Raw genomic sequence first — 27,630 nt, 5'->3', positions numbered from 1 at the left:
GTAAAAGAAGAAGATGTGAACAAAAAAATGTTCTTACTTTTATTGAACAAAATACATCACTAGACTACACAATAAATAAAAGTATTTTTGCCATCACTGAAGGAGTTACATGAATTAAATCACTTGGATCATTTCTGTATAGTGGAAACAATACAACAACCTACACCTCCTTCCCTTCGTGAAATCCGCACGCCCAGTCATGGCACCAGTAGACAGCTAAACGTCTGTCTAACTAGATTTTCCTTACGGCTTCTGCCACTTCTTCTGAACTCGCCCTGCTGTAATAAACCCCGGAAGCACAACAGCTACTATGGAATATGCTGTTGCTAGTTTTTTGTGCTCCTGCGGATAGCTCGTAGCCAGGCTTCGTAGCTTTGAGGACTTATTCTTCAAAAGGAGGCTCCAAACCTAAGAAAGACTGGTCGCCAATTCGCTGATCAGACCTAGAAAGGAAAATTATATTATTACGAATCCCAGAAAGGCGTAGTTTCTTTTATACCACAAAAAGTCACAATCGTTGAAATGTCTGTTGGACACTATGAGGACCACATGCTACACTTTTACAGTACGTAATACAGTTTGGAGGTTTACATTTCTTCATGAGCAGTTTTGGCTGTTTCACTACAGATAATGTCGAAAGTGATGCGTTAAACATATAACAAATGTAATCTGAGTCTCATGGTAGTTGTTCATAACCAAAACCGGTCATAAAGGAATGAAAAATTGGGTCTAAATGGGAAATAAATTTATTGAAAAAAAACACGAGCACTCTACGATGATCGTTTTTATTTAAGCCATTCCTGTCATTTCTGCGTTATGATTCACTGAAAAAATATCTTTGACGTAATAGGAAATTAGAGTCCTATTTCTGGACAAAAGGGCTTCTTAGACTGTTCCTCTGCCAGGTGAATCCCCAGACGGAGCTGCATGTTTAAATCTTGGCGGTGAGTCAAACAGGCATGCGAATGGATTTTAGGGGACCCAGTTAACCAGCACTAAATCATCAATTTCTGAAAAAATAACCTAGACGACAAGCAAAATCACTCTGCATAATTAATTACTCTTCATTTTCTTCATGTAATTCCTTAAGTTGTAAGTACGGCACTTAACAACGATCCATATACACCAGCGCGAAAACTACAGTCATACCAGGTATCTTTCCGAAACTGACTCCAACACGTCAAAACCTGATGCAATAAAGTGTCATATCTCATAGCTTGTCACTCTGAGTGCCTGAGCGCGTAATTCGAATGTTAGTAGACAAACAAACTAAGTACTGTTTTTCCCTCACTGGTCTATAATTGTATTGTATGTTAACCGGGGGCCTAGAAACGACGGAGAGGCTCTGTCCCCGCCGCAGCCGCAGTAGTCCACAACCCCACGACGACTACCGCAGTCCACTTCACCTTCACCCCTCCACCGCCCGACACCGAACCCAGGGTTATTGTGCGGTTCGGCCCCCGGTGGACCCTCCCCCCTCCCCCATCCCCCCGAAGGGAATGTCACACACTAGACGAGTGTAACCCTTATGTTTGCGTGGTAGAGTAATGGTGGTGTACGCGTACGTGGGGAACTTGTTTGCACAGCAATCGCTGACATAGTGTAGCTGAGGCGGAATAAGGGGAACCAGCCCGCATTCGCCGAGGCAGATGAAAAACCGCCTAAAAACCATCCACAGACTGGCCGGCTCACCGGACCTCGGCACAAGTCCGCCGGGCGGATTCGTGCCGGGGAACAGGCGCTCCTTCCCGCCCGGAAAGCCGTGCGTTAGACCGCACGGCTAACCGGTCAGGGCTGGTCTACAATAGATCGCTTACGGAAGTACAAGACTTTTAAGTAACATAAAACAACGCAATGATTTACATATGCATGTGTCAGAACCTATATAACTGTAGCTATTCTACACCAGTATAATGATTCCACTGCCTAGTTCCACTTGGTACGAGGTACAAGGTCCAGTCACAGTAATACGACCACCGCTTATGTACGACGTCAGCGCGCACTAACCACTTACAGATGGCGAGTGCCAGCACCAGCAGTAAGAGTTCGTGAAGTGTATCGAGGGACGAGGAAAACAGTGCATTCGTTGTAATGCAGAAAAAGAGCGATTTATCTGACGACCAAAACGTCATGACCATTGGCATTCGGGCCACGGGTGGAAGCATTTCGGAAACGATTAAGTCTGTATACAGTTCGCTTGCCGACGTGGTTAAAGTATACCGTGCAAGGAAAAATGGAGCTATCCAAAACTGGCACTCAGGCAATTCTGGTGCGTCACGGACCGTAGATGACAGGGCTGAACGACGGCTGCGGAGATGTGTACGGGCGAACAGACGTGCGACTGTTGAGCAACTGATCACCTAGATGAACCAAGGGGCTACCAACAGTGTCTCCTCAACCACTGATCAGCGAATGTTGCTCCACAAGAGGCGCCTTGTTCATGCACCCACGTTGCCTGTTGTTCTTCGGCAACGAAGTCTTGAATTTGCACGCCAATACCGCGTCCACTGACTGGGAGAAGAAAAGATTTTTAATAAGTATCCTATGTATGGTCAACCTGTTTTAAATGTGGAAGGTCCCACGTTTGGTGGCTGGTAATAACTGCTAGCCATTAAAATTGCAAAACTAGGAATGTTACCAAATAACGAAATTTTGTTTTTTGTGTGCAATGTGGTAGCAAGAACACATGTTAAATTTGTAAATGATTTGGGAGGAACAGATTGTGAAATTTTGTACACATAGCTTCCAGCTCTGGCAGCAACAACGGCTCTAATGTAGCTGGACTACGAGTTGACCTGAACTTGGATGACTGACTTGAGTATGTCACTCCATGCTGATTCAACACTAATCCAGAATTTGCCAATCATAGCTGCTGGTGAGTGGTCGCACGCCAATCTCTCAGCAAACCGTGGCCAGTTTATAATCAGGGATGAACACAGCAAGCCTGTATTGTATTGCAGATCTGTTGAGAGTTCCGCTACAGCACAGTCATCATCAGTGCTTTTAGTAGCCAGTCACATAGACCCAAAAAGCTTGCACATGTACGTCTTATGAAAACGACATGTGCATATACCAGCTTTCTAGGTCTATATGACCCGCTACAAAACGCATTGGTGAAAGATTCGAGGCGCTTCAGTCTGGAACCGTGCGGCCGCTACGGTGGCAGGTTCGAATCCAGCCTCGGGCATGGATGTGTGTGATGTCCTTAGGTTAGTTAGGTTTAAGTAGTTCTAAGTTCTAGGGGACTGATGACCTCAGATGTTAAGTTCCATAGTATTCAGACCCATTTGAACCATTTTTCAAAGACTGTACCGTGACTGAAATCTAGCTAGGTCTGCAACAAAATAAAGATTGATACGCGATACGCGACTATTATTATCTCCGACTATAATCATTTCACAGTCGGTGACCACAATCATTCCTAATGGAATTCAGCTCCATGACCAGATGTTTACAGTGGGTGAGAGGTCTAGAGAATGTGCTGACGAGGTCAACAGTCGAAGATAATCTATGGTATATCGATATAGGTGAGGATATCTCGGGGAGCACAGGGTCATGTGTTGTCTTGTTGAAAGATAGTGTCACAGACACTTCGGCCGGCCGTTGTGGCCGTGCGGTTCTAGGCGCTTCAGTCTGGAACCGCGTGACCGCTACGGTCGCAGGTTAGAATTCTGCCTCGGGCATGGATGTGTGTGATGTCCTTAGGTTAGTTATTTTTAATTAGTTCTAAGTTCTAGGCGACTGATGACCTCAGAAGTTAAGTCGCATAGTGCTCAGAGCCATTTGAACCATTTGAACAGACACTTCGAAAACAGGACACAGCCACCGACCTTAACGCATCAGAAATGTAACAGCTGGCGGTTGTCAAAATTACTGGCGATTCGGAGCAGAGGTGATGGTTTTTTTGTACCCAAGTGCACCCCTTACCATCGTAACAGATGCTGGAGCCATATGCTGCTGACGAATGCAGCCTGGCAACGTTTGCTCTTCTCAGAGAAACGACACACGTCAGTCGTGTTGCTGCTCGCAGAACTCGTTTAAAAACGGCGTGGAGCCACTCATGTGTCCAGTGTAGTCGTTGGGTGTACCATTGATGTCGCGCCTCTCTCTGTTGGCGCGTGTAGGGAAATTACAACTATGATCGTAGTGGTGACAGTCCTTGGTGGTCAACTGTCCGTGTGGAAAATTGTCTTGCTGCAAACAAGGGCATTACCTGATTTACGATTATCGCTCACTTTCAGGTGGATAACACTATACGCAGGCAGCTCAGGTATACACTCATGACTCAAAGCATAATGACCACCTGCTTAATAGCTTGTTTGTCCGTGTTTGGAACGAAATACATGACTGATCCTACGTATCAGGGATTTGAAAGTTTGTTGGTACGGTTATGGAGAGAGACATAACTGACATGCGATCCCAATTGTCAACCTGCTGCATAAACTTTCCTTACATACAGAACATGGGCGGCGTTACTTTCACCTATTTTGTGTAAGAGGACTGGAATGTTGAGCATTTGCCTATCCATGCTTATAGAACGCTTAACGCCAGTTCAACATTCGCTGCATTGATCCTTCATTGTGTTGCAATATTAGCAGCCAGCTTCAATAAAGTCTTCTCGGGTTACAATCCGCGCAATTTTGATTGAAATACTCGAGCTTTCGATAGCTGTCTCTACCACCGTCATCCGGACTTGAAATCGCTCAGTGTCGTGCCTGGCATCGTGTTCTGCTTATACAGATGTAATGGCAGCGTCTGGAACCTTCCAGGGAGGGCTGGAGTGGCGCATGCGCGAAAGACAGATAGGGCAGCTCCCAGCAGCTGCGTCCCGCCGTAAGACCGAGTCACGTCAGATGGCGCGAGTGGCTGGTGCCACGTTTAATACTGCAACTCCCACATCCCTACAAGCGCCAAGCCTATGTCTTTGCTTCCATTCAATGTTCAAGGTAACTGGAAGACAGAAATACTGCGGCCGTGAAGATGCAAGCTACAGGTGAAGTAAAGTTAAGTCGTATTGCTTGAATGACTTGGACACCACAAAGGGCAGGTTGAGCTGCCTGAATTGTAAAGGTGTTTTCTACCCCTCGCACCCATAGGCATCTCTGCTTCACGAAGTGTGAGCGTTTTGTGTTGTTCATCTACATCTGCATCTACATGGATACTCTGCAAATCACATTTAAGTGCCGGGCAGAGGGTTCATCGAACCACCTTCAAAATTCTCTCTTATTCCAATCTCGTGTAGCGTGCGGAAAGAACGAACACTATATCTTTCCGTACGAGCTCTGATTTCCCTTATTTTATTGTGGTGATCGTTTCTCCCTACGTAGGACGGTGCCAACAAAATATTTTCGCATTCAGAGGAGAGTGTTGGTGATTGGAATTTCGTGAGAAGATTTCGTCGCAACGAAAAACGCCTTTCTTTTTAACGATGTCCAGCCGAAATCCTGTATCATTTCTGTGACACTCTCTCCTATATTTCGCGATAATATAAAACGTACTGCCCTTCTCTGAACTTTTTCGGTGTACTCTGTCAGTCCTATCTGGTAAGTATTCTAAAAGATGACGGACAAGCGTAGCGTAGGCAGTCTCCTTAATAGATCTGTTACATTTTCTCAGTGTCCTGACAATAAAACGCAGTCTTTGGTTAGCCTCCCCCACAACATTTTCTATGTGTTCCTTCCAATTTAAGTTGTTCGTAATTGTAATACCTAGGTATTTAGTTGAATTTACGGTCTTTAGATTAGACTGATTTATCGTGTGACCGAAGTTTAATGAATTCGTTTTAGCACTCATATGGATGACCTCACGCTTTTCGTTATTTAGGGTCAACTGCCAATTTTCGCACCATTCAGATATCTTTTCTAAATCGTTTTGCAATTTGTTTTGATCTTCTGATGACTTTATTAGTCGATAAACGACAGCGTCATCTGCAAACAACCGAAGACGGCTGCTCAGATTTTCTCCCAGATCGTTTATATAGATAAGGAACAGCAAAGGGCCTATAACACTACCTTGGGGAACGCCAGAAATCACTTCTGTTTTACTCGATGACTATCCGTCAATTACTACGAACTGTGACCTCTCTGGAAGGAAATCACAAATCTAGTCACATAACTGAGACGTTATCTATAAGGATGCAATTTCACCTCAAGCCACTTGCGTGGTACAGTGTCAAAAGCTTCTGGAAATCCAGAAATACGGAATCGATCTGAAATCCCTTGTCAACAGCACTTGAAGTATAACACAATTGGTGTAGGTGCCTGTAGTGGATGTGTGTGTACTGTGTTGTAAGATGGTGAGAGAATGGAGGGGAGAAACGGAGTGGCCTACTGCTCTCGAATAGCACCAAGGGGGCCATCTACGTCTACATCTACATCTACATCTACATCTACATGATTACTCTGCAATTCACATTTAGGTGCTTGGCAGAGGGTTCATCGAACCACAATCATACTATCTCTCTACCATTCCACTCCCGAACAGCGCGCGGGAAAAACGAACACCTAAACCTTTCTGTTCGAGCTCTAATTTCTCTCATTTTTTTTTGATGATCATTCCTACCTATGTAGGCTGGGCTCAACAAAATATTTTCGCATTCGGAAGAGAAAGTTGGTGACTGAAATTTCGTAAATAGATCTCGCCGCGACGAGAAACGTCTTTGCTTTAATGACTTCCATCCCAACTCGCGTATCATATCTGCCACACGCTCTCCCCTATTACGTGATAATACAAAACGAGCTGCCCCTTTTTGCACCCTTTCGATGTCCTCCGTCAATCCCACCTGGTAAGGATCCCACACCGCGCAGCAATATTCTAACAGAGGACGAACGAGTGTAGTGTAAGCTGTCTCTTTAGTGGACTTGTTGCATCTTCTAAGTGTCCTGCCAATGAAACGCAACCTTTGGCTCGCCTTCCCCACAATATTATCTATGTGGTCTTTCCAACTGAAGTTGTTCGTAATTTTAACACCCACGTACTTAGTTGAATTGACAGCCTTGACAATTGTACTATTTATCGAGTAATCGAATTCCAACGGATTTCTTTTGGAACTCATGTGGATCACATCACACTTTTCGTTATTTAGCGTCAACTGCCACCTGCCGCACCATACAGCAATCTTTTCTAAATCGCTTTGCAACTGATACTGGTCTTCGGATGACCTTACTAGACGGTAAATTACAGCATCATCTGTGAACAACCTAAGAGAACTGCTCAGATTGTCACCCAGGTCATTTATATAGATCAGGAACAGCAGAGGTCCCAGGACGCTTCCCTGGGGAGCACCTGATATCACTTCAGTGTTACTCGATGATTTGCCGTCTATTACTACGAACTGCGACCTTCCTGACAGGAAATAACGAATCCAGTCGCACAGCTGAGACAATAGCCCATAGGCCGGCAGCTTGATTAGAAGTCGCTTGTGAGGAACGGTGTCAAAAGCTTTCCGGAAATCTAAAAATACGGAACCAACTTGAGATCCCCTGTCGATAGCGGCCATTACTTCGTGCGAATAAAGAGCAAGCTGCGTTGCACAAGAACGATGTTTTCTGAAACCATGCTGATTACGTATCAATAGATCGTTCCCTTCGGGGTGATTCATAATGTTTGAATATAGTATATGCTCCAAAACCCTACTGCAAACCGACGTCAATGATATAGGTCTTTAGTTCGAGCTTAACGTGCCCATCGACTTCGTGGGACAGTGCGCAGAGGTTCGGCATTTAACCCAGGACTTTGGTGCAAAGACTGTTGGGCAGGGACCTTACACTACCACCAATCCCGTCCCCTCCGCCATAAAGGCAAATGGAAGATTGCCAACAGTGCGTGGCATACCTGGATGGTCACCTGTCTGGCTACTGGTCACTGTCGACGGTGTGTAATTTCGGTGCTCTGAGGGAACCGGTATATCCACCTGACAAGCTGCAGGTACCGAGCACAGACAGGGGACAGACTCACCCGATGTAATGGCAGACGCCGGTGGCATCGCGGAACTGGCCCTGTGGACAGCCACCGGTGCCGGCACCTTCGCGCACCGCCTTGCCTTCCCGCCTCTGAGTGGACACGAGCTCTGCGGCCGCGGGCTCTTCCGGCGGCGGCTGCCCCTGGTGGCCGGTGGCCGCCCTGGACAGCACCAGCGCCGGCGACTCCGCCACCAGCACCGCTTCGAGCGCCTGTGTCCCCGCCGCCTGCAGGTCCTCCTCCCCCTCGCGCTGCTGCTGCTGCTCTTGCTGGGGATCCTCCTTACTCTGCTGCTGATCCTTCGGCGGGCCCTCCACTACAGTGACCTGTACCGAGCAGAGAGCACTCACTGTCAAGGTCGTCTTATCACGGTCGGAGGCAGTCAAAAACAAATGCACCATTCAGAGAACTGGATTCTGACACCCCTACTCGATAATGTTTCGGGAATTCATCTGGCTGTCATTTATTGCGAGGCACGATATTTCGTCTGGGTATCTGTCCGCCCCCGGTAGCTGAGTGGTCAGCGCGACAGACTGTCAATCCTAACGGTCTGGGTTCGATTCCCGGCTGGGTCGGAGATTTTCTCCGCTCAGGGACTGGGTGTTGTGTTGTCCTAATCATCATCATTTCACCCCCATCGACGCGCAAGTCGCCGAAGTGGCGTCAAATCGAAAGGCTTGCACCAGGCGAGCGGTCTACCCGACGGGAGGCCCTCGCCACACGCCATTATTATCTGGGTATCTGATAGACATCGCCAGCTGATTCTGTGAAGATAGTGCCTCTCATCTCGTAAATATGTACGGAACTCGTAGTACACAGCCAAGAGGTTCTAATAAATATTTCTTGACTAAAATTGGTTTCAGTTCTCAGACCGTCGTCAGGATGAGATCACATGAAACGCATTTCATATTAAGCTGTGTAATGCCATGTTACATGCATGCTCACTAAAACTCACGTAATATGTCACATACTCGCTTAAGAAATTTGATATAGCTTTCATGGCGCTATAAACCTACGGAGTCAAATGGCATAAAATCCATCAAAAGTCACCGAAAATAAAAGTACGTCACAAAAGCAATGGGCTGGCAGTGTGACTGGCATACGTAGAGTGCCTCTACACAAAATGTTGGAACAGTGCTGTATACATAGAAAAAAGATTAATACTGGTACAGTGTATTACTGACAGCGTAATACGAGTACATTATCCTAATCGACAAAATTTAACACGTATTTAGGTATGTCGTTATACACGCAGGTCTAGAAAGCGTAATGGCGAAATTAACTTTCGCATGATGTATCAGTGTCAAGTAACGTAGCTCGAGGAAACTTAGGCCATACACAGAAAGAACTGCTACAGTATAGCACAGCATAGAAGGCGATGAGAAGGACAGAAATGACACTTTAATTTAAAGACGGTAATTACACTGGAGCACCGCGATTTATGATCCACCTGAACGTTACAGAAGGAGAGACATGATTCCTAATAGGGTGTACCATCACCACCGACGACAATGCACGCTCTGGAAAATACTCCCAGCTTCCAACAAAGTTAACAAGAATTTCTTGTGGTAGAGTTTTCTAGTCATCCAGCAGCGCGGTTGGCAAGTGGTGGATGGCCGTTAGTGCATCTGGACGTTCTGCAGTACGCCTACCCAACGCTTCCCTATCGTGCTCGATGGGATTTAGGTTGGAGAAGCGGCCAAGCCTGTCCATTAGCCGAATATCCTTTTATTCCAAACGCTCCTCAATCTACACTATTCGACGCGGTAGCGCATTTTCATCCATAAAAATGAAGTCAGGACCGGATGCACCCCCTGAAAAGACGGACACGGGGAAGAGTACAGTGGCACAATGTCGTTGACCTGTGAGTGTATCTTGTTCAAAGATCTGGAGGTCGTACGCCCATCCAGCATTATACCTAACCACACAATAATAACTGGACCACCAAAACGATCATGTTGGACAATATTCCTGCGTGCGTTACGTTTTACCACCTCTCACCATACAGCGGTACGTCCAGCACTGTACGCTCACCGGCCAATGTTATTGTGACACTGTGCAGTGTACTCCTTCCTCATGTGTGTCTTTTCAGGGGTGCGTTGTGTCACGACTTCATTTTAACGAACGAATGGACTGCCCTGCGCGTTTCCCCGACTTACGTTGGGAAGGCGTATTGCGGTACGTCCTCATGCACCAACGGCCAGCCACAAGTTGTCAACCACGCTTGTCGAGGAATGGAACGCCCTACCACCAGAAATTCTTACCAACCTCGTGGCCAACGTGGTACAAGTAGCAGAAAACGCACTGCCGTCCAGAGTGATCACACACCGTATTAAGACCCGTGTCACGCCTTTTGTAATGTCCAGAGGTTCATCGTCAATTGCAGTGTCTTCAGCGTAATTATTGTATTTGAATAAAAATGTTATTTCTGTTCGTCTCATCACGTATTTCATTCAGTTATGTTCTGTGCTATACTGTAGCAGTTCTTTCCGAATATGGTCAAAGTTTCATTCGACTTACGTTATTTGGCAGTGAAACATCACGCGAAAGTTACTCTTCGCGTTAAGTTTTTCACATTAGTGCGCATGAACGTTGGCAGTCCCGTTACTTTATGTGACGTATTCTTATTTTCACCGACTTAAGATGGATTTTATGCTATTTGACACCTTATGTTTTATGTCGCCATGTAAGATATTTCACATTGGTGATGTGTCATCTTAATATGTCAGTTTTCGTGAATATGTACCCCACATAGCATTATATTGTGAGTCAAATGTAAAATGTATTTATCGTGTTCTCTCCCTTCATATACAGATACCTGAAGATCGTCCGAGGACTGAAGCTGTTGTAATAAACAAGCATTTGTTATCAGTTCTTGGCAGTGAACTATGACGTTTTTAAACCTTCGGGCGAGACGGTAGATCGACGCAGCAATTGCTTTTTGCAACCCACGAAGTCGACCATTGCTGTTGTATATTCACTCCTCATACAGTGAAATACAATAAAACAATAATTTTGGCAACTGCTAATTCACTATCGGACACCATTTGAGCCGGTACGGTTCACTGTTTAAATTTATTTTGGTTCTGAAATCACCTGCCTTCTCAGTATTCACCGCGATGTCAATATCAAGGTCGGATTAGAGTCTCTGGTCGCCGTATATCTTTGGCGAGTTGGCTTCACGCGCGCCGCGAGGCGAGAGAACGAGGGAGAAGAGCTTGCTGGGAGTTAGCTCTGGATTGTGCGTGAGGAGCGACGTCGGTGTCGGAGGACAAGGCCTCTGGTCGGTGGGTCCCGCGGAAGCAGTGGGTTGGGGAAAGGTCCTGGTGTGGAGAGCCGGTGTTGTCCCGATCGCGATCATAGTAAGGTCATTCAGAGCCTCAGAAGTGATTTCTTGGTTCTGCCCTTGGATTCTGGCGAAGAATTACGGCAAGTTTGGTGTATGAGGTGAACATAAGAATTCTGAAAAGGTGCACGTTGGTAGCGCGTATATCAGATTTGAGTGGCGTAAGCTTTGCTTCGGTACTGCAGTCTCCAGTTAGAGCGCTGCTTGGGAGGAGAGCGTTGACATCTATTCAGCGCTTTGAAGTAAATGACTGGTTTGGATCGAAGGTGGATCCAAGTGAGGCACCGAATCATTGCCTTTCTTATTAAGACACCTAAGTCGGCCCCCAGCGTGTTAAACTGTTACCTACAGGTGTACCGAGCAATTGACACTCTGGTAGTATCCACCAGTAAACTTTGGAGGTACTGTCAAGTCTTTGCTGTAAGAGAAAGTTTGACTGTGGAGCTTTTCAGTTGGTCGCTTATGAATCATATTAATTGCAGTTCACTTCTTATAGTATTTTACGGTTGTACTTGTCGTATCGAAATCGCCGATAGTATTTTCATAATTTAGCTTGGGACGTCATTCTGTGGTTTGGTGTGGTCCCCCCAAGAGTTTAAAGCCCCAAATACTTTCTACTGCCTTGCTGAGGTTGCCTTGCAAAGGTTGTTGATTTGTCTCTTGTCTACCCCACCGTACCGGTGTTTGGTGCCGTGCAGTATAGTCGAAGTGTTCAGTAGTTCCGCATCTACTCCCTCGCCCGTTTTAAGATTTATGAGCCGCATCCACATCGACATATAATCCCAGTACGCAATTTGTGTAAGTTGGTTGCGCAATGTTAACGTTTTGTACATCGTGGAAAATCTTTCCCGTGCCGCGTGTGATCCTGAAGGAGAGCACGGTGCACAACAGCGCATGATCACGACAAAATCAAAAGATATGTATTGTATACATTTTTAACGGATGTAACCACTGAGATTAAGAGTCGATTTGTGTGTTTGTTATTTATTTTGAAAGGAAAAGATTACATACCTGGTTAATTATAACATATATGCTTAATTGTCATAATTCGTTGGGTGTAGTATGCATCACATTTAAGGAGGTTTTATAGTGTAAAGTGTCTAAAAGGAAGGAAAATATTTGAAAGGAAAAGATTATATACCTGATTAATTATAACGTAATGCTTAATTGTCACAATTCGTTGGGTGTAGTATGCATCACATGTAGGGAGGTTTATGGTGTAAAGAGTCTAAAAGGAAGGTAAATATTTTGTGATACGGTGCGCATCGTAGAGACTACGGGGTTCGATTGTCCATTGACAGTAAACAGATTTAATTGCATTTAAGTTCTCTTAATTAAAAATTTGTGATCAATATTTTATTCCCTTTAGAGATCACAGATGATATCTACGAAAACTTTGGTATTGCCATGTGGCGTTACAATATTTTATTTAACTTTGCATTATGCAATTTGTATTTTTGTTTCCTTTGCTAAAGAAGCGATTTTGAGTTTTAACGTCGTAAATTGATTCTCAGAGCTGTTCTTTGAACTGTTAAAATAATGCTTCAGGAACCTTTCATTAAGAAACTATATTGATGATCTTGCTGTTCATAATAACGGATGTTCACCTACTATTTTAAAATCAAGTTTATAAAGTTGAAAAATTTAAAAGGTAAAAAAAAACTTTTATTAGAGAAACGGTGCCTTGCCGGTACGCCCCACAACATCCACGTATTCAAGGTATTGGCCTTCGAGCGTTGTCTGTTTTCCCCGGTATCTGTCCCAACTAACGCATGCCGGGCCATGTCACCACTATTAAAGAGTCAGTGGAGATATGCATGGGGAAATACCTTATTAATAGGGACAGCACCTATCAAAAGGGCAACGCACTGAATCCCATTGTGTCCATGATTAGCTCTTAGTGAGCACCTCACAGTACGGCGTGGGCCACGGCGAGTGGCTGTTCCGCCGTCGAGTACGCTGCCTGCTGTCAGAGTGATTGGACTTGCAGCTATGATCATAGCGTAACGAGCGAAACGCACGCAGCGTGCTGGGAAATCGTGGGACGCAGTTTTCGACTGCTCGCCTGCAGACGTTTGGCAGGTGCTCAAATGAAATAACGTACGTTCTGCGCTCCTCAAACATCATCGAGTAATCATTACGCTGCGAAACTATAAGATTTACATTCTGAGACTAATAGCGTTGGCCGGCCGAAGTGGCCGTGCGGTTAAAGGCGCTGCAGTCTGGAACCGCAAGGCCCCTACGGTCGCAGGTTCGAATCCTGCCTCGGGCATGGATGTTTGTGATGTCCTTAGGTTAGTTAGGTTTAACTAGTTCTAAGTTCTAGGGGACTAATGACCTCAGCAGTTGAGTCCCATAGTCCTCAGAGCCATTTTTGAACTAATAGCGTTGAACGAGCACTGATATCCCCTAATACTACCGATAAGGTTGAGTGCTTATTACCCGGCTCGTGAATACCCTCAGACTTCAAGAAGAATATAATAATTCCAATCCCAAAGAAAGCAGGTGTTGACAGATGTGAAAATTACCGAACTATCAGTTTAATAAGCCACAGCTGCAAAATACTAACACGAATTCTTTACAGGCGAATGGAAAAACTAGTAGAAGCCGACCTCGGGGAAGATCAGTTTGGATTCCGTAGAAATGTTGGAACACGTGAGGCAATATTGACGTTACGACTTATCTTACAAAATACATTAAGGAAAGGCAAACCTACATTTATAGCATTTGTAGACTTAGAGAAAGCTTTTGACAATGTTGACTGGAATACTCTCTTTCAAATTCTAAAGGTGGCAGGGGTAAAATACAGGGAGCGAAAGGCTATTTACAATTTGTACAGAAACCAGATGGCAGTTATGAGAGTCGAGGGACATGAAAGGGAAGCAGCGGTTGGGAAGGGAGTGAGACAGTGTTGTAGCCTCTCCCCGATGTTATTCAATCTGTATATTGAGCAAGCAGTAAAGGAAACAAAAGAAAAATTCGGAGTAGGTATTAAAATCCATGGAGAAGAAATAAAAACTTTGAGGTTCGCCGATGATATTGTAGTTCTGTCAGAGACAGCAAAGGACTTGGAAGAGCAGTTGAATGGAATGGAGAGCGTCTCGAAAGGAGGATATAAGATGAACATCAACAAAAGCAAAACGAGGATAATGGATTGTAGTCGAATTAAGTCGGGTGATCCTGAGGGAATTAGATTAGGAAATGAGACACTTAAAGTAGTAAAGAAGTTTTGCTATTTGGGGAGCAAAATAACTGATGATGGTCGAAGTAGAGAGGATATAAAATGTAGACTGGCAATGGCAAAGAAAGCGTTTCGGAACAAGAGAAATTTGTTAACATCGAGTATAGATTTAAGTTTCAGGAAGTCATTTCTGAAAGTATTTGTATGGAGTGTAGCCATGTATGGAAGTGAAACATGGACGATAAATAGTTTGGACAAGAAGAGAATAGAAGCTTTCGAAATGTGGTGCTACATAAGAACGCTGAAGATTAGATGCGTAGATCACATAACTAATGAGGAAGTATTGAATAGGATTGGGGAGAAGAGAAATTTGTGGCACAACTTGACCAGAAGAAGGGATCGGTTGGTAGGACATGTTCTGAGGCATCAAGGGATCACCAATTTAGTATTGGAGGGCAGCGTGGAGGGTAAAAATCGTAGAGGGAGACCAAGAGATGAATACACTAAGCAGATTCAGAAGGACGTAGGTTGCACTAGGTACTGGGAGATGAAGAAGCTTGCACAGGATAGAGTAGCATGGAGAGCTGCATCAAACCAGTCTCAGGACTGAAGACCACAACAACCACAACAAGGTAATCGCTGAAAATTAATGCCACACAATACCAGAACATATTCAGCGAATACTGTACTGACAACAATGACTAGACGATTTACATCCAAGGTACAGAGACAAGTAGATATAGAACAGTTTGGCTTCATAAAGAGAACAACTACGATAAATGCAACTGGACTATTACGAACAATTGGAGATAGATACGTATAGAAAAGTAGGAATGTTGATGCAGGTTTTGTTGATTTGGAAAATAATATTTGACGAAATGATGTTGATGAAACTTTTAAATATCATGAACCAGACAGAATTTAACTGAAACGAAAGGCGACTAACACACAGCCAGCAGGAGTGGCCGAGCAGTTCTAGGCGTTTCAGTCTGGAACCGCGCGACCGCTACGGTCGCAGGCTCGAATCCTGCCTCGGGCATAGGTGTGTGTGATGTCCTTATGTTAGTTAGGTTTAAGTAGTTCTAAGTTCTAAGGGACTGATGACCACAGATGTTAAGTCCCATAGTGCTCAGAGCCATTTGAACCATTTTGAGCCACTGTGTCTGGATGACGCAGTGGCCAGCGCATCTGTGTAGCAGGCAGGACATCCAGGTTCGAATACCGGTCCGGCAAAAGTTTTCAACTTTCACCATTGATTTAAATTAATGCCCACTCGCAGCCGAAGTCTATAACTCCTTTGTGTCTTAATCCGTAGTGGCTCCTGGATCAGAATGGTGTCTTCTTCCGGGCGTGTCCGACAGAACAGAAGTATCCTCTACACAATAAAAAAAAGTTCAAATGTGTGTGAAAACTTATGGGACTTAACTGCTAAAGTCATCAGTCCCTAAGCTTACACACTACTTAACCTAAATTATCCTAAGGACAGACACACACACACCCATGCCCGAGGGAGGACTCGAACCTCCGCCACGACCAGCCGCACAGTCCATGACTGCAGCGGCCCTAGACCGCGCGGCTAATCCCGCGCGGCTTTACACGATCAATAAAGGTTGTGATTCTTCAGTTTCTCCCGGCGTATTTTCTGCTCGAACAGTCCACGGGTATACTGTCGGTTCATAGTGCCCGTTGGACACTATGAAAAATGGTTCAAATGGCTCTGAGCACTGTGGGACTTAACTGCTGAGGTCATCAGTCCCCTAGAACTTAGAACTAGTTAAACCTAAACATCACACATAGCCATGCCCGAGGCAGGATTCGAACCTGCGACCGTAGCGGTCGCGCGGTTCGAGACTGTAGCGCCTAGAACCGCTCGGCCACTCCGGCCGACCGGACACTATGAACCGGCAGTATGCCCGTGGACTGTTTGAGCAATAAAGGTTGTATTCTTTAGAAGCTTATGGTGGTCCATCGCTGAACTATGTAAAGTATTGAAGCTGTGGAGCAGTGCAGGTGAGGAAATTACCTGTATGGGCTGTTCGGCGGTGCGCACGTTGGCGCCGGACTTCTTGAGGAGGTCGAGGATGCCGAGTCCGCCGTTGCCGCTGCCGGCCGTGGGGATGAGCACGACCACGAAGTTCTCGAGGTGCGCGTGCACGTTGAAGTCTCCCTCCTGGCGCTGGTCGTAGCGCACAGGCGCGCCGGCCACCAGCACGAGCGGCAGCAGGAGCGACAGCAGCGGGGACGTGGCCGGCATCGTGGTCGCGGGGCTTCTGGCAGCGGCCCACGGTACCGCAAGCCCCCGTCCTCCGCCGTGCCGCTGCCCGCCGCTCGCATCGTCTTATTTGCGGAGGAGGCCGCCTCGGCGGCCGTGGGAAGGGCAGGCTCCGCTGCCGCCGCGCTCGCTCCGCCTATGAGAAGCCCGGTGCCAACGGACCGCTACGCCACAATTACCGTACCTACACGTTTAACGAGAAGGCATCTGACTCTGCATACGGGTGGTTGACACTCGCGTCAACCGCCCGCAATTACGTTTGTCTGCACTATTCTATCGCTTGAGCCTTATCCCGCAGTTACGCAGGGTCAGCCATCGTTAATCGGAGTTGGCATGTTAATGTTTAAGGGGTGGCCGGATGCCCTTCCTGCCGCCACCCCGTACCCTCCGGGACGGAATTAGAGTACCCCAGGTGTCTGCGTCGAGTGAAAGCCATGGAATAGAGCGAAAGTGTTCAGATGTCTGTGAGCCGTGTAACTGAGGTGGAATATGGGGACCAGCCCGGTATTCACCTATCGGGATGTGGAAAACCGCCTAAAAACCACATCCAGGCTGGCCGGCACATCGGCCCTCGCCGTTAATCTGCCGGGCGGATTCGATCCGGGGCCGGCACGCCTACCCGAGTCCAGGAAGCAGCGCGTTAGCGCTCTCGGCTACCCTGGCGGGTCTACGTGAAGGATTTGGCGTCGAACGAGTTTGTGGCGGAATCCACGCTTATTATAAAAATGGATATGTGTTTATATCTAAATTTGTAGGTGATTCGGAAATGCACAGGACGTTAAATTTCGTACACAGAGCAATAACGGCTCTAACCGACACCTTATACTACAGGCCTCACGATAGTCTTGAGACAGCACACTTACGTTGTTGTGATTGTTGTCTTCAGTCCTGAGACTGGTTTGGTGCAGCTCTCCATGCTACTCTATCCTGTGCAAGCTTCTTCAACTCCCACTACCTACTGCAACCTACATCCTTCTGAATCTGCTTAGTGTATTCATCTCTTGGTCTCCCTCTATGATTTTTACCCTCCACGCTGCCCTCCAATATTAAATTGGTAATCCCTTGATGCCTCAGAATATGCCCTACCAACCGAGCCCTTCTTCTAGTCAGGTTGTGCCACAAATTTCTCTTCTCTCCAATTCTAGTCAATACCTCCTCATTAGTTATGTGATCTACCCATCTAATCTTCAGCATTCTTCTGTAGTACCACATTTCGAAAGCTTCTATTCTCTTCTTGTCTAAACTATTTAGCGTCCACGTTTTACTTCCCCACATGGCTACACTCCATACAAACACTTTTAGAAAAGACTTCCTGACACTCAAATCTATACTCAATGTTAACAAATTTCTCTTCTTCAGAAACGCTTTCCTTGCCATTGCCAGTCTACATTTTATATCCTCTCTACTTCGACCATCATCAGTTACTTTGCTCCCCAAATAGCAAAACTCATTTACTACTTTAAGCGTCTGATTTCCTAATCTAATTCCCTCAGCACCACCCGATTTAATTCGACTACATTCCATTATCCTCGTTTTGCTTTTGTTGATGTTCATCTTATATCCTCCTTTCAAGACACTGTCCATTCCGTTCAGCTGCTCTTCCACGTCCTTTTCTGTCTCTGACAGAATTGCAATGTCATCGGGGAACCTCAAAGTTTTTTTTTTTTTCTCCGTGGGTTTTAATTACGTTAGGCTGACTGAATTTTTAGACATCCACCGCTCCTGGTGTTAAAAACTAGAACCACTAGCGGTACCAACATTAGCAACCGCTATTTTTTGAGACATGCAGGACAATTCAAAAAGAAGGAACACATTTCAAACATTTATTGCTTCCAAACGACAAAGGATAGAGACAATGTTCCTGGAAAGAGAAAAGTTCAAATTTTTGTGTATTCAAACTGCGCACAATGTGTTACACGACAAATATCAAAACGGCGGCTCATTTCTTGCCGCACACGTAGCAGGGAACTTTTGTAAGTGCAAGTCCGACGTTACCTGACTGACACCATTCCAGAACTATGAATTGGAAGACGAGGAACAGAAGATGAACTTCATCGTCGCTGGCCTCCCAGGTCTTCAGACCACACACCTTGTGACTTCTATCTGTGGGGTTACGACAAAGAGCGCGTTTTCATCCCCCCCCCCCCCCCCCCTTATGCCAGTCCCTATTGAAAGTCTGCGGCATCGCGCTGGTGAAGCTGTGAATTCGATAACGAGAGACTAGTTGCTTCGAGTGCCGCAGGAAATGAGCCACCATTTCGATATTTGTGGTGTAACACATGGTCCTCATATTGAATACATAAAAATTTGAAGTTTTCTCTTTCCAGGAACATTGGAATTTTGTTTCTATCTTTTGTAATTTGGAAGCAATTAACATTTGAAATCTATTCCTCCTTTTTGAATAGCACTGTATATACATTATTTAAAATAAAACGATTAAAATACAAAACATTGCAAGAAAATACAATTTCCGATATACGAAGCTCCATCGAATGTTGAAGTATGCGATGGATATCCATGTTATTGCTCTTCACACGTCGTGTATTAAACAGCGTTTATGTTGTCGCCACATACATATACGTTTAAACAGTCTGGGACCGGTTTTGTTCTGTGTGTATGTGAAAATCGATCTTACGCTACGACAGAATAAACTCGAGCCGGCTGGAGTGGCCTAGCGGTTCTAGGCGCTACAGTGTGGAATCGCGCGACCGCTACGGTCGCAGGTTAGAATCCTGCCTCGGGCATGGATGTGTGTGATGTCCTTAGGTTGGTTCGGTTTAGGTAGTTCTAAGTTCTAGGGGACTGACGACCTCAGAATATAAGTCCCATAGTGCTCAGAGCCATTTGAACAAATAAACTCGAGTTATCTCTTTACTGAAAATGGTGTACAACTGTTCCACTGCCCATTGCTAGAGAAACTATGATAATAGGGGCAGTCTTCTCATTCCTCAAAGGCAATGGACTTCATCAGAAATGAATAGCAGCGATACATAGGAGCAATTTTCAAGCTACAGGAAATTCAAAGGTAAGCTCCGAATTTTGATCAATCTGTTATATTGCGCCAAGGTGTACGGTATGTGTTTCACTTTATGGCCACGTACCTTTCCCTTAATGCCACCACAACATTCAGTCGTTAATTGGAAACGTTGCATCTCGAAGGAACATGTAGCTTCCGTCTGCACAGAGAATGCTGTGTGCATAGGTAGTACAGACCTATTTGGATTTATTCTGGTATTATTTTTGCATTATTTTGAAATTTTTCCCTTGGAAATTATTATTAATGACTAGTAATTGATTTCGATATGGTTTCAAGGTTTCCGAACTGCGCTTCACGGCAGACGTCATTCTGAAACAAAATGAATTTTGCGATGGTTGAGCTGGCGAGAAATATTCAGTGCGCTCTAGAAAATTCTCCTCGGCGTAGAAGCTGTTCCGTTGAATCCGCACCTGTCTTCCGTGTATTCTTCAAAAGTGGTGATGAGAAGCGGAACGTCAAGGGAACAAAGACTTAGAAAGAGCTATCGGTACAAGTTTGCAAACTCAGCTTCAGTGTGAACAGGGGATATATTTTGTGGACTTCAAAGGTTTAGAAGGAACGAAGCTACCGAGCCAATGGGTTAAAATCAGAATCTGGCATTAATTTTGCGCTTACAGAAACAGAACCTGTTCCTACATTTCTGTGTTAAACTGATATGAATAGTGAATTCAAAATGTCACTTTATTCAGGCAAAACACAAATAATAAAATTGCATTCATGATGGTTCTCTTGAGTAGTATATAATGTGGGTGATGTATGAGTGCTACTGACACTTTGGAATTCAAAAGAGTGAAATTACTTTTATACGTGAACATTTAAGTTTAGTAGATATACGGAAGAATCACTACAGATACTCTTCAGATTTCCTTTCATACCCGTGACTCGTTCTACCTCCGTGTCTGTGCAAGATGTAGATAACCTTTCGCTCCCTGATATCCGTGATAACTTCAAATTTCAGGGAGAGTCTATTCCAGTTAACACTATCAACACCTTTTTCTAAAGCTACAAATTCTTTAAATGTAGATTTATGTATCTTCAATCTATCATTTATGGTTAATTATAGTCATTCTCCAATTTACAAATTTATCTTTCTCAAATCGGCTTTTGCCATTCTTCTGTAGATATTAGTGTTAGTGTTTTGCAACCATGATTCATTGAACTAATGGTTCGGTAATACACCTGCCTTCTTCGCTATTGGGATTATTATATTCTTCTTTATATCCAGGTATAATGTGCGTGCCTCATAAAAGGTGTGCAAAATAAACCTGACCGAGGAAATAGTTTGTGTATTTTAAGAAAAGCAGCCCAACTTACATCACCTGTCCCAGGTGAGGCTGATGTAAGCTGAGTTGCCTACCTTACGGTGCAGGAAATATCTTCCGGTCCAAGTTTAGTCCGCCAGCCTGCTGGTTCTGTCAAGTATCCTAAAATTCTGCGTAAATGTCTTCCATTCCAAGCGCCTTGTTTCGATTTAGATCTTCCAGTTCTTTTTCAATTTCTTCTAGCCGCGCCACATCACGCACCTCATCGTCGTCACTTTCTGTTCTCTTTCCAGTATACCGTCTTCAGTTCTGTTTCGTTCATAGAGCCTTCCCCGATTGGTACTAGCTTACCGTCTAGCCCCTTGATGTTCACACTGCTGAATGTGTACTCCAACGTATCCCTAGAATGCCTGAACCAATTTCAAAGCAAGTTTGGTTCACATATGACTTAGAACCAAGAGACAACTACCACTAAAGTATGGCACCCCTATTTGTAAGATGTGGGGGAAGGAATGTGAATACATGTAAGCGTAACTACCAAAAGTTGCTGCAACTGACGGAATCGGCTGTGAAAATACAATTTGTATTCTCATACACTCTAACCAACCCGTCCTAAGTGGTACGAAGATGGCAGATTACTCCCAAGTGTACATTTCTAGGATTTAGTCATGACTGGCAGAGGAATTACAGGATGTTAATAGTGTGGTTCACTGATAAAAATATAGTTCTGCTTATACAGAAATGTATGGATACGTAATACCTGTCAAATAATTAAAAATGAAGAAAAGAAAGAACGATGAAAGACTAAGTTGCCAGATCATCTCCCATCCAAATTGTGATGACACATTCCTGCTTGTAATACGTTACGTCTCCACCAGTTCCTTCCGACAGATATTTCACAATAATTATGAAACACATGCCAACGTAACGCTGAACGACACTTGAAAAGTGCATCAGATCCTACAAGGCCTCTGATGTCTGGCGTGCCAAATGATCAGAACAAATCCCTACACCAGCTCGTACATTTGACAGCAAAAAAAAAGGGGCCACTGCTGAATGCACCCAACATATCACAGCTGTGTCACATGTCCTCTAATCCCTCTGCAGTACAACCGATTGACTATACACCATGGATACTGCAAAAGACTACTAGAGAAAAAATACTCTTTATGACAGTAAGTCGAGATGTAAACTAATACCGTCATACAACAAATATTGGAAAACACGTTATTAGAGATGAGACAGTCCTTAACGCTTGTAGATTAAACTTCATTACAATAAGTGACACTGCAGAAGTCTTATCACACCCATTAAACGACATGACGAGTTCTTCTTCATGTTCCGAATATGAACCCACTGTAAACCAAACAAAGCTCTCACATCTAACCGAGACTCAGCTGGGCGTAAAGACACGTAAAACATCGAAGTGTTCACAAGTTTACAAGGCCGAACGTTTGAACCAGGAAATAAATGACGATACGTTTAGTTTTGCGTCGGGAACCCCATGAAGCTTACATTGACCCTCAGAAGTAACCAAGAATGGTATGTAATACAGCGCAATGGACAAGTATGAAACGCCATGAAGTAAATTTGTGGTGATGGAAGAGGAGGAGAACCCAGCACCAATACGACTTGTTAACTAGGTGCAATCAGATGCCAGGTTTCAAATACGTTCACTAATAACGTGATACTGTACGCTAAAATGACGATGCAAACGATTTTTGCCCGGCAGGGATTCGAACCCGGCAGCTTTCGCTATTGTCTTATAGCTACGAATAGACATGAAACATTTATTGCTTCTTCACCAGTAGCGAGGTGTCCACATGTTCGGCTAGAGTTAACACAGCGAATACTTCTGTGCTGCCTGGGACTCCAACACCGCGCGTATCGTCGTTGTTGGCCCCAGCCGAAGAGGTGTCAACTATCAAAGTCTCTTTCACTAGTAGTTAGGATCGCGCTGTTCGTAGAGATCTGGAGGAGTTTAGCAGCGTGAGGAAACAATGAAATTATTTGACACATCGCGAAGGGTTCAGATCCAGAGAAAAATTGGAATCGGAGCTCGAATCCCAGTCCAGTGCCAATATTTTGAAAAATCTCAAGGTCACTTAAAATAAGAAATGAAAGTCCTGTAACCTTACATGACGACTGGTTCGAGAACTAAAATAACATTACTAGTGTAAGATGGCATGCTATAGACAATTTCTGCAAACAGCAACTTCAGCCTCTTCAGCCAAAACTAATTCAACTCTCTTCCAGCCAGTATCGAATGGACATGTTTAATGTTGATTTGCAGCCAAGGCACAGTCCTGCATTCCTTACTTGGCATTACCGGAGGTGAAGAGGATATGTTTATGGCTGTTAAAAACTGGTACTCGCAGCAGGAATCGAACCCACACCTTAGGCGTTACACGCTTGCTTCAGTTCAACCTACCACCGAATTTCACGTGTGTTAGCGTTATGTATTTGTCATAACGGGGTAAGCAGCACAGTACGAGAACTGTTGACTTCCACTTGAGCTGTTGTTGTGAATAACCTATTCGTGGCCTAGTAGTCAACGTCACGCAGTGCGAATGCAAAGACTTGATGTCAAACCCATTGTTTTCCTTTCCTTTTTTGAACCGTCTTCCGCGTGTCTTCTAAGAAAATGAGTCTGACGGAAGGTCAGAGACAGTTTCATTTATTTTCTAACCAGCCTGTAATAAATAAATCTTGCACTAACATGTTTGTGAAAGGGCTCATGGGTGCCCCTCGTGGTCAGACCAATTCAGAACCCTCGGCCACCGGCCGCTTGCTCCAGATCGGCGTCTGCCCAAATGATCGCGACGCGTGGTGCTTCCTAGCAAGTATAACATTACATAACATTGCGTATGATATAATATTATGGTTCAGCATGCTCTGTGGCGATTTTGAACGGCATATTGCTATAAGAGTATTTAACTTATTTTGTTCAAATGGTTCAAATGGATCTGAGCACTATGGGACTTAACTTCTGATGTCATCAGTCCCCTAGAACTTAGAACTACTTAAACCTAACGAACCTAAGGACATCACACACATCCATGCCCGAGGCAGGATTCGAACCTGAGACCGTAGCGGTTCCGCGGTTCCAGACTGTAGCGCCTAGAACCGCTCTATTTTGTTCAAGTTTGTAGTACTGCTCGTGCCATGGCAACTTGAATTTTCTCTTTCTTTGACGATATGAGGAGTGTCGTTTATGCATTAGAAAACGGAGTCTAAAATGGAGTAAAGTCTAACATTTGTGACATTGTGTCCTGCATGCGTTTAATAAAAGGGTGAAAGCAGTGGAGGCAATTCGAAACACCTGTGCACTGTTGGAGTGAGTGCTATCGGGAAAGTCAAATTGCATCGTTTCAAGTACAACTGTTTTGAGGGAAATTAATCACCACATTCAGGAAGACGAACGAGGAGTGATTAAGGACGTTTCTGCGTTTTGCTACTATGGTCAATGACAGTGTATCCGATAACTGCAGTGTGGCGGCCAATTAACATTCGTGTGACACTTGCCTTTGGTAGTTATATTGAGGTAAAAAGATTGGAAGGACGACTACGGTACTACGTCTTGTCGAAAACGAAGTAAGACGAGAAACAGAATCTCGAACTGGGAAGGATGAGGAAATAAGTCGTCAGGGCTCTTCTAAATAATTTGCCGTAGTAGATTTGAGGAGTTCACCGTAAATCTAAATCAGTGTCGCCTGATAGCGATTTGAAGTACCGCATGGTAACTTTATAAGGAGAAAATAATGGGTACACAATAGCAAACATTATCTCAAACGGTGGCCCGTATACGTTTGTTTTGTTTTGTCGTTTGGGCTTAAACGTGGCGTAACTCAGTATCAGCAAGTTGCTACATGCGTGGGATTGAAAAACTACCTGCACATCATCAGACGGAATATATTGTCGACAATTTCTCTGGTATTTGTGTATATTTTGTTCAATAACCTAACGGAAAAGTTATTAATATGGACTACTCGTTATCAAGAGAAAGAAAAATGGCGTTCTAAGGATCGGAGCGTGGAATGTCAGATCCCTTAATCGGGCAGGTAAGTTAGAAAATTTAAAAAGGGAAATGGATAGGTTAAAGTTAGATATAGTGGGAATTAGTGAAGTTCGGTGGCAGGAGGAACAAGACTTCTGGTCAGGTGAATACAGGGTTATAAATACAAAATCAAATATGGGTAATGCAGGAGTGGGTTTAATAATGAATAAAAAAATAGGTGTACGGGTAAGCAACTACAAACAGCGTAGTGAACGCATTATTGTGGCCAAGATAGACACGAAGCCCACGCCTACTACAGTAGTACAAGTTTATATGCCAACTAGCTCTGCAGATGACGAAGAAATTGATGAAATGTATGATGAGACAAAAGAAATTATTCAGGTAGTGAAGGAAGACGAAAATTTAATAGTCATGGGTGACTGGAATTCGTCAGTAGGAAAAGGGAGAGAAGGAAACATAGTAGGTGAATATGGATTGGGACTAAGAAATGAAAGAGGAAGCCGCCTGGTAGAATTTTGCACAGAGCATAACTTAATCATAGCTAATACTTGGTTTAAGAATCATGAAAGAAGGTTGTATACATGGAAGAACCCTGGAGATACTAAAAGGTATCAAATAGATTACAAAATGGTAAGACAGAGATTTAGGAACCAGGTTTTAAATTGTAAGACATTTCCAGGGGCAGATGTGGACTCTGACCACAATCTATTGGTTATGAACTGTAGATTAAAACTGAAGAAACTGAAAAAAGGTGGGAATTTAAGGAGATGGGACGTGGATAAACTGAAAGAACCAGAGATTGTACAGAGTTTCAGGGAGAGGATAAGGGAACAATTGACAGGAATGGAGGAAAGAAATACAGTAGAAGAAGAATGGGTAGCTTTGAGGGATGCAATAGTAAAGGCAGCAGAGGATCAAATAGGTAAAAAGACGAGGGCTAGTAGAAACCCTTGGGTAACAGAAGAAATATTGAATTTAATTGATGAAAGGAGAAAGTATAAAAATGCAGTAAATTAAGCAGGCAAAAAGGAATACAAACGTCTGAAAAATGATATCCACAGGAAGTGCAAAATGGCTAAGCAGGGATGGCTAGAGGACAAATGTAAGGATGTAGAGGCTTGTCTCACTAGGGGTAAGATAGATACTGCATACAGGAAAATTAAAGAGACCTTTGGAGAAAAGAGAACCACCTGCATGAATATCAAGAGCTTTGATGGAAACCCAGTTCTAAGCAAAGAAGGGAAAGAAGAAAGGTGGAAGGAGTATATAGAGGGCCTATACAAGGGCGATGTACTTGAGGACAATATTATGGAAATGGAAGAGGATGTAGATAAAGATGAAATGGGAGATACAATACTGCGTAAAGAGTTTCACAGAGCACTGAAAGACCAGAGTCGAAACAAGGCCCCGGGAATAGACAACATTCCATTAGAGCTACTGGCTGCCTTCGGACAGCCAGTCATGACAAAACTCTACCATCTGGTGAGCAACATGTATGAGACAGGCGAAATACCCTCAGACTTCAAGAAGAATATAATAATTCCAATCCCAAAGAAAGCAGGTGTTGACAGATGTGAAAATTACCGAACTATCAGTTTAATAAGCCACAGCTGCAAAATACTAACACGAATTCTTTACAGACGAATGGAAAAACTAGTAGAAGCCGACCTCGGGGAAGATCAGTTTGGATTCCGTAGAAATGTTGGAACACGTGAGGCAATACTGACCCTACGACTTATCTTAGAAGAAAGATTAAGAAAAGGCAAACCTTCGATTCTAGCATTTATAGACTTAGAGAAAGTTTTTGACAATGTTGATTGGAATACTCTCTTTCAAATTCTAAAGGTGGCAGGGGTAAAATACAGAGAGCGAAAGGCTAATTACTATTTGTACAGAAACCAGATGGCAGTTATAAGAGTCGAGGGGTATGACAGGGAAGCAGTGGTTGGGAAGGGAGTGAGACAGGGTTGTAGCCTATACCCGATGTTATTCAATCTGTATATTGAGCAAGCAATAAAGGAAACAAAAGAAAAGTTCGGAGTAGGTATTAAAGTCCATAGAGAAGAAATAAAAACTTTGACGTTCGCCGATGACATTGTTATTCTGTCAGAGACAGCAAAGGACTTGGAAGAGCAGTTGAACAGAATGGACAGTGTCTTGAAAGGAGGGTATAAGATGAACGTCAACAAAAGCAAAACGAGGATAATGGAATGTAGTCGAATTAAATCGGGCGATGCTGAGGGAATTAGATTAGGAAATGAGACACTTAAAGTAGTAAAGTAGTTTTGCTATTTGGGGAGCAAAATAACTGATGATGGTCGAAGTAGAGAGGATATAAAATGTAGACTGGCAATGGCAAGGAAAGCGTTTCTTAAGAAGAAAAATTTGTTAACATCGAGTATAGATTTAAATGTCAGGAAGTCATTTCTGAAAGTATTTGTATGGAGTGTAGCAATGTATGGAAGTGAAATGTGGACGATAAATAGCTTAGACAAGAAGAGAATAGAAGCTTTCGAAATGTGGTGCTACAGAAGAATGCTGAAGATTAGATGGGT

The 27,630-nt window shown here is 44.1% G+C and overlaps 1 protein-coding gene across 1 annotated transcript; it reads right to left on the bottom strand.

Moving 5' to 3' along the window:
- Positions 1-16: 16 nt before the first annotated feature.
- On the bottom strand, positions 17-16,778 carry LOC124798939. Its single transcript, XM_047262475.1, has 3 exons — positions 16,510-16,778; positions 7,957-8,285; positions 17-443 (listed from the first exon to the last, which is right to left on the bottom strand). Exons 1-3 carry the CDS (start codon positions 16,738-16,740, stop codon positions 383-385), a joined length of 621 nt encoding a protein of 206 aa, XP_047118431.1. The 5' UTR covers positions 16,741-16,778; the 3' UTR covers positions 17-382.
- Between the last annotated feature and the right edge of the window lie 10,852 nt (positions 16,779-27,630).

The sequence above is a fragment of the Schistocerca piceifrons genome, chromosome 1 (genome assembly GCF_021461385.2).
Source record: "Schistocerca piceifrons isolate TAMUIC-IGC-003096 chromosome 1, iqSchPice1.1, whole genome shotgun sequence".
In the NCBI taxonomy this organism is placed as follows: Eukaryota; Metazoa; Arthropoda; class Insecta; order Orthoptera; family Acrididae; genus Schistocerca; species Schistocerca piceifrons.
Note: the sequence above shows the minus strand (reverse complement) of the source record. Positions and strands in the feature narration are given on the sequence as shown.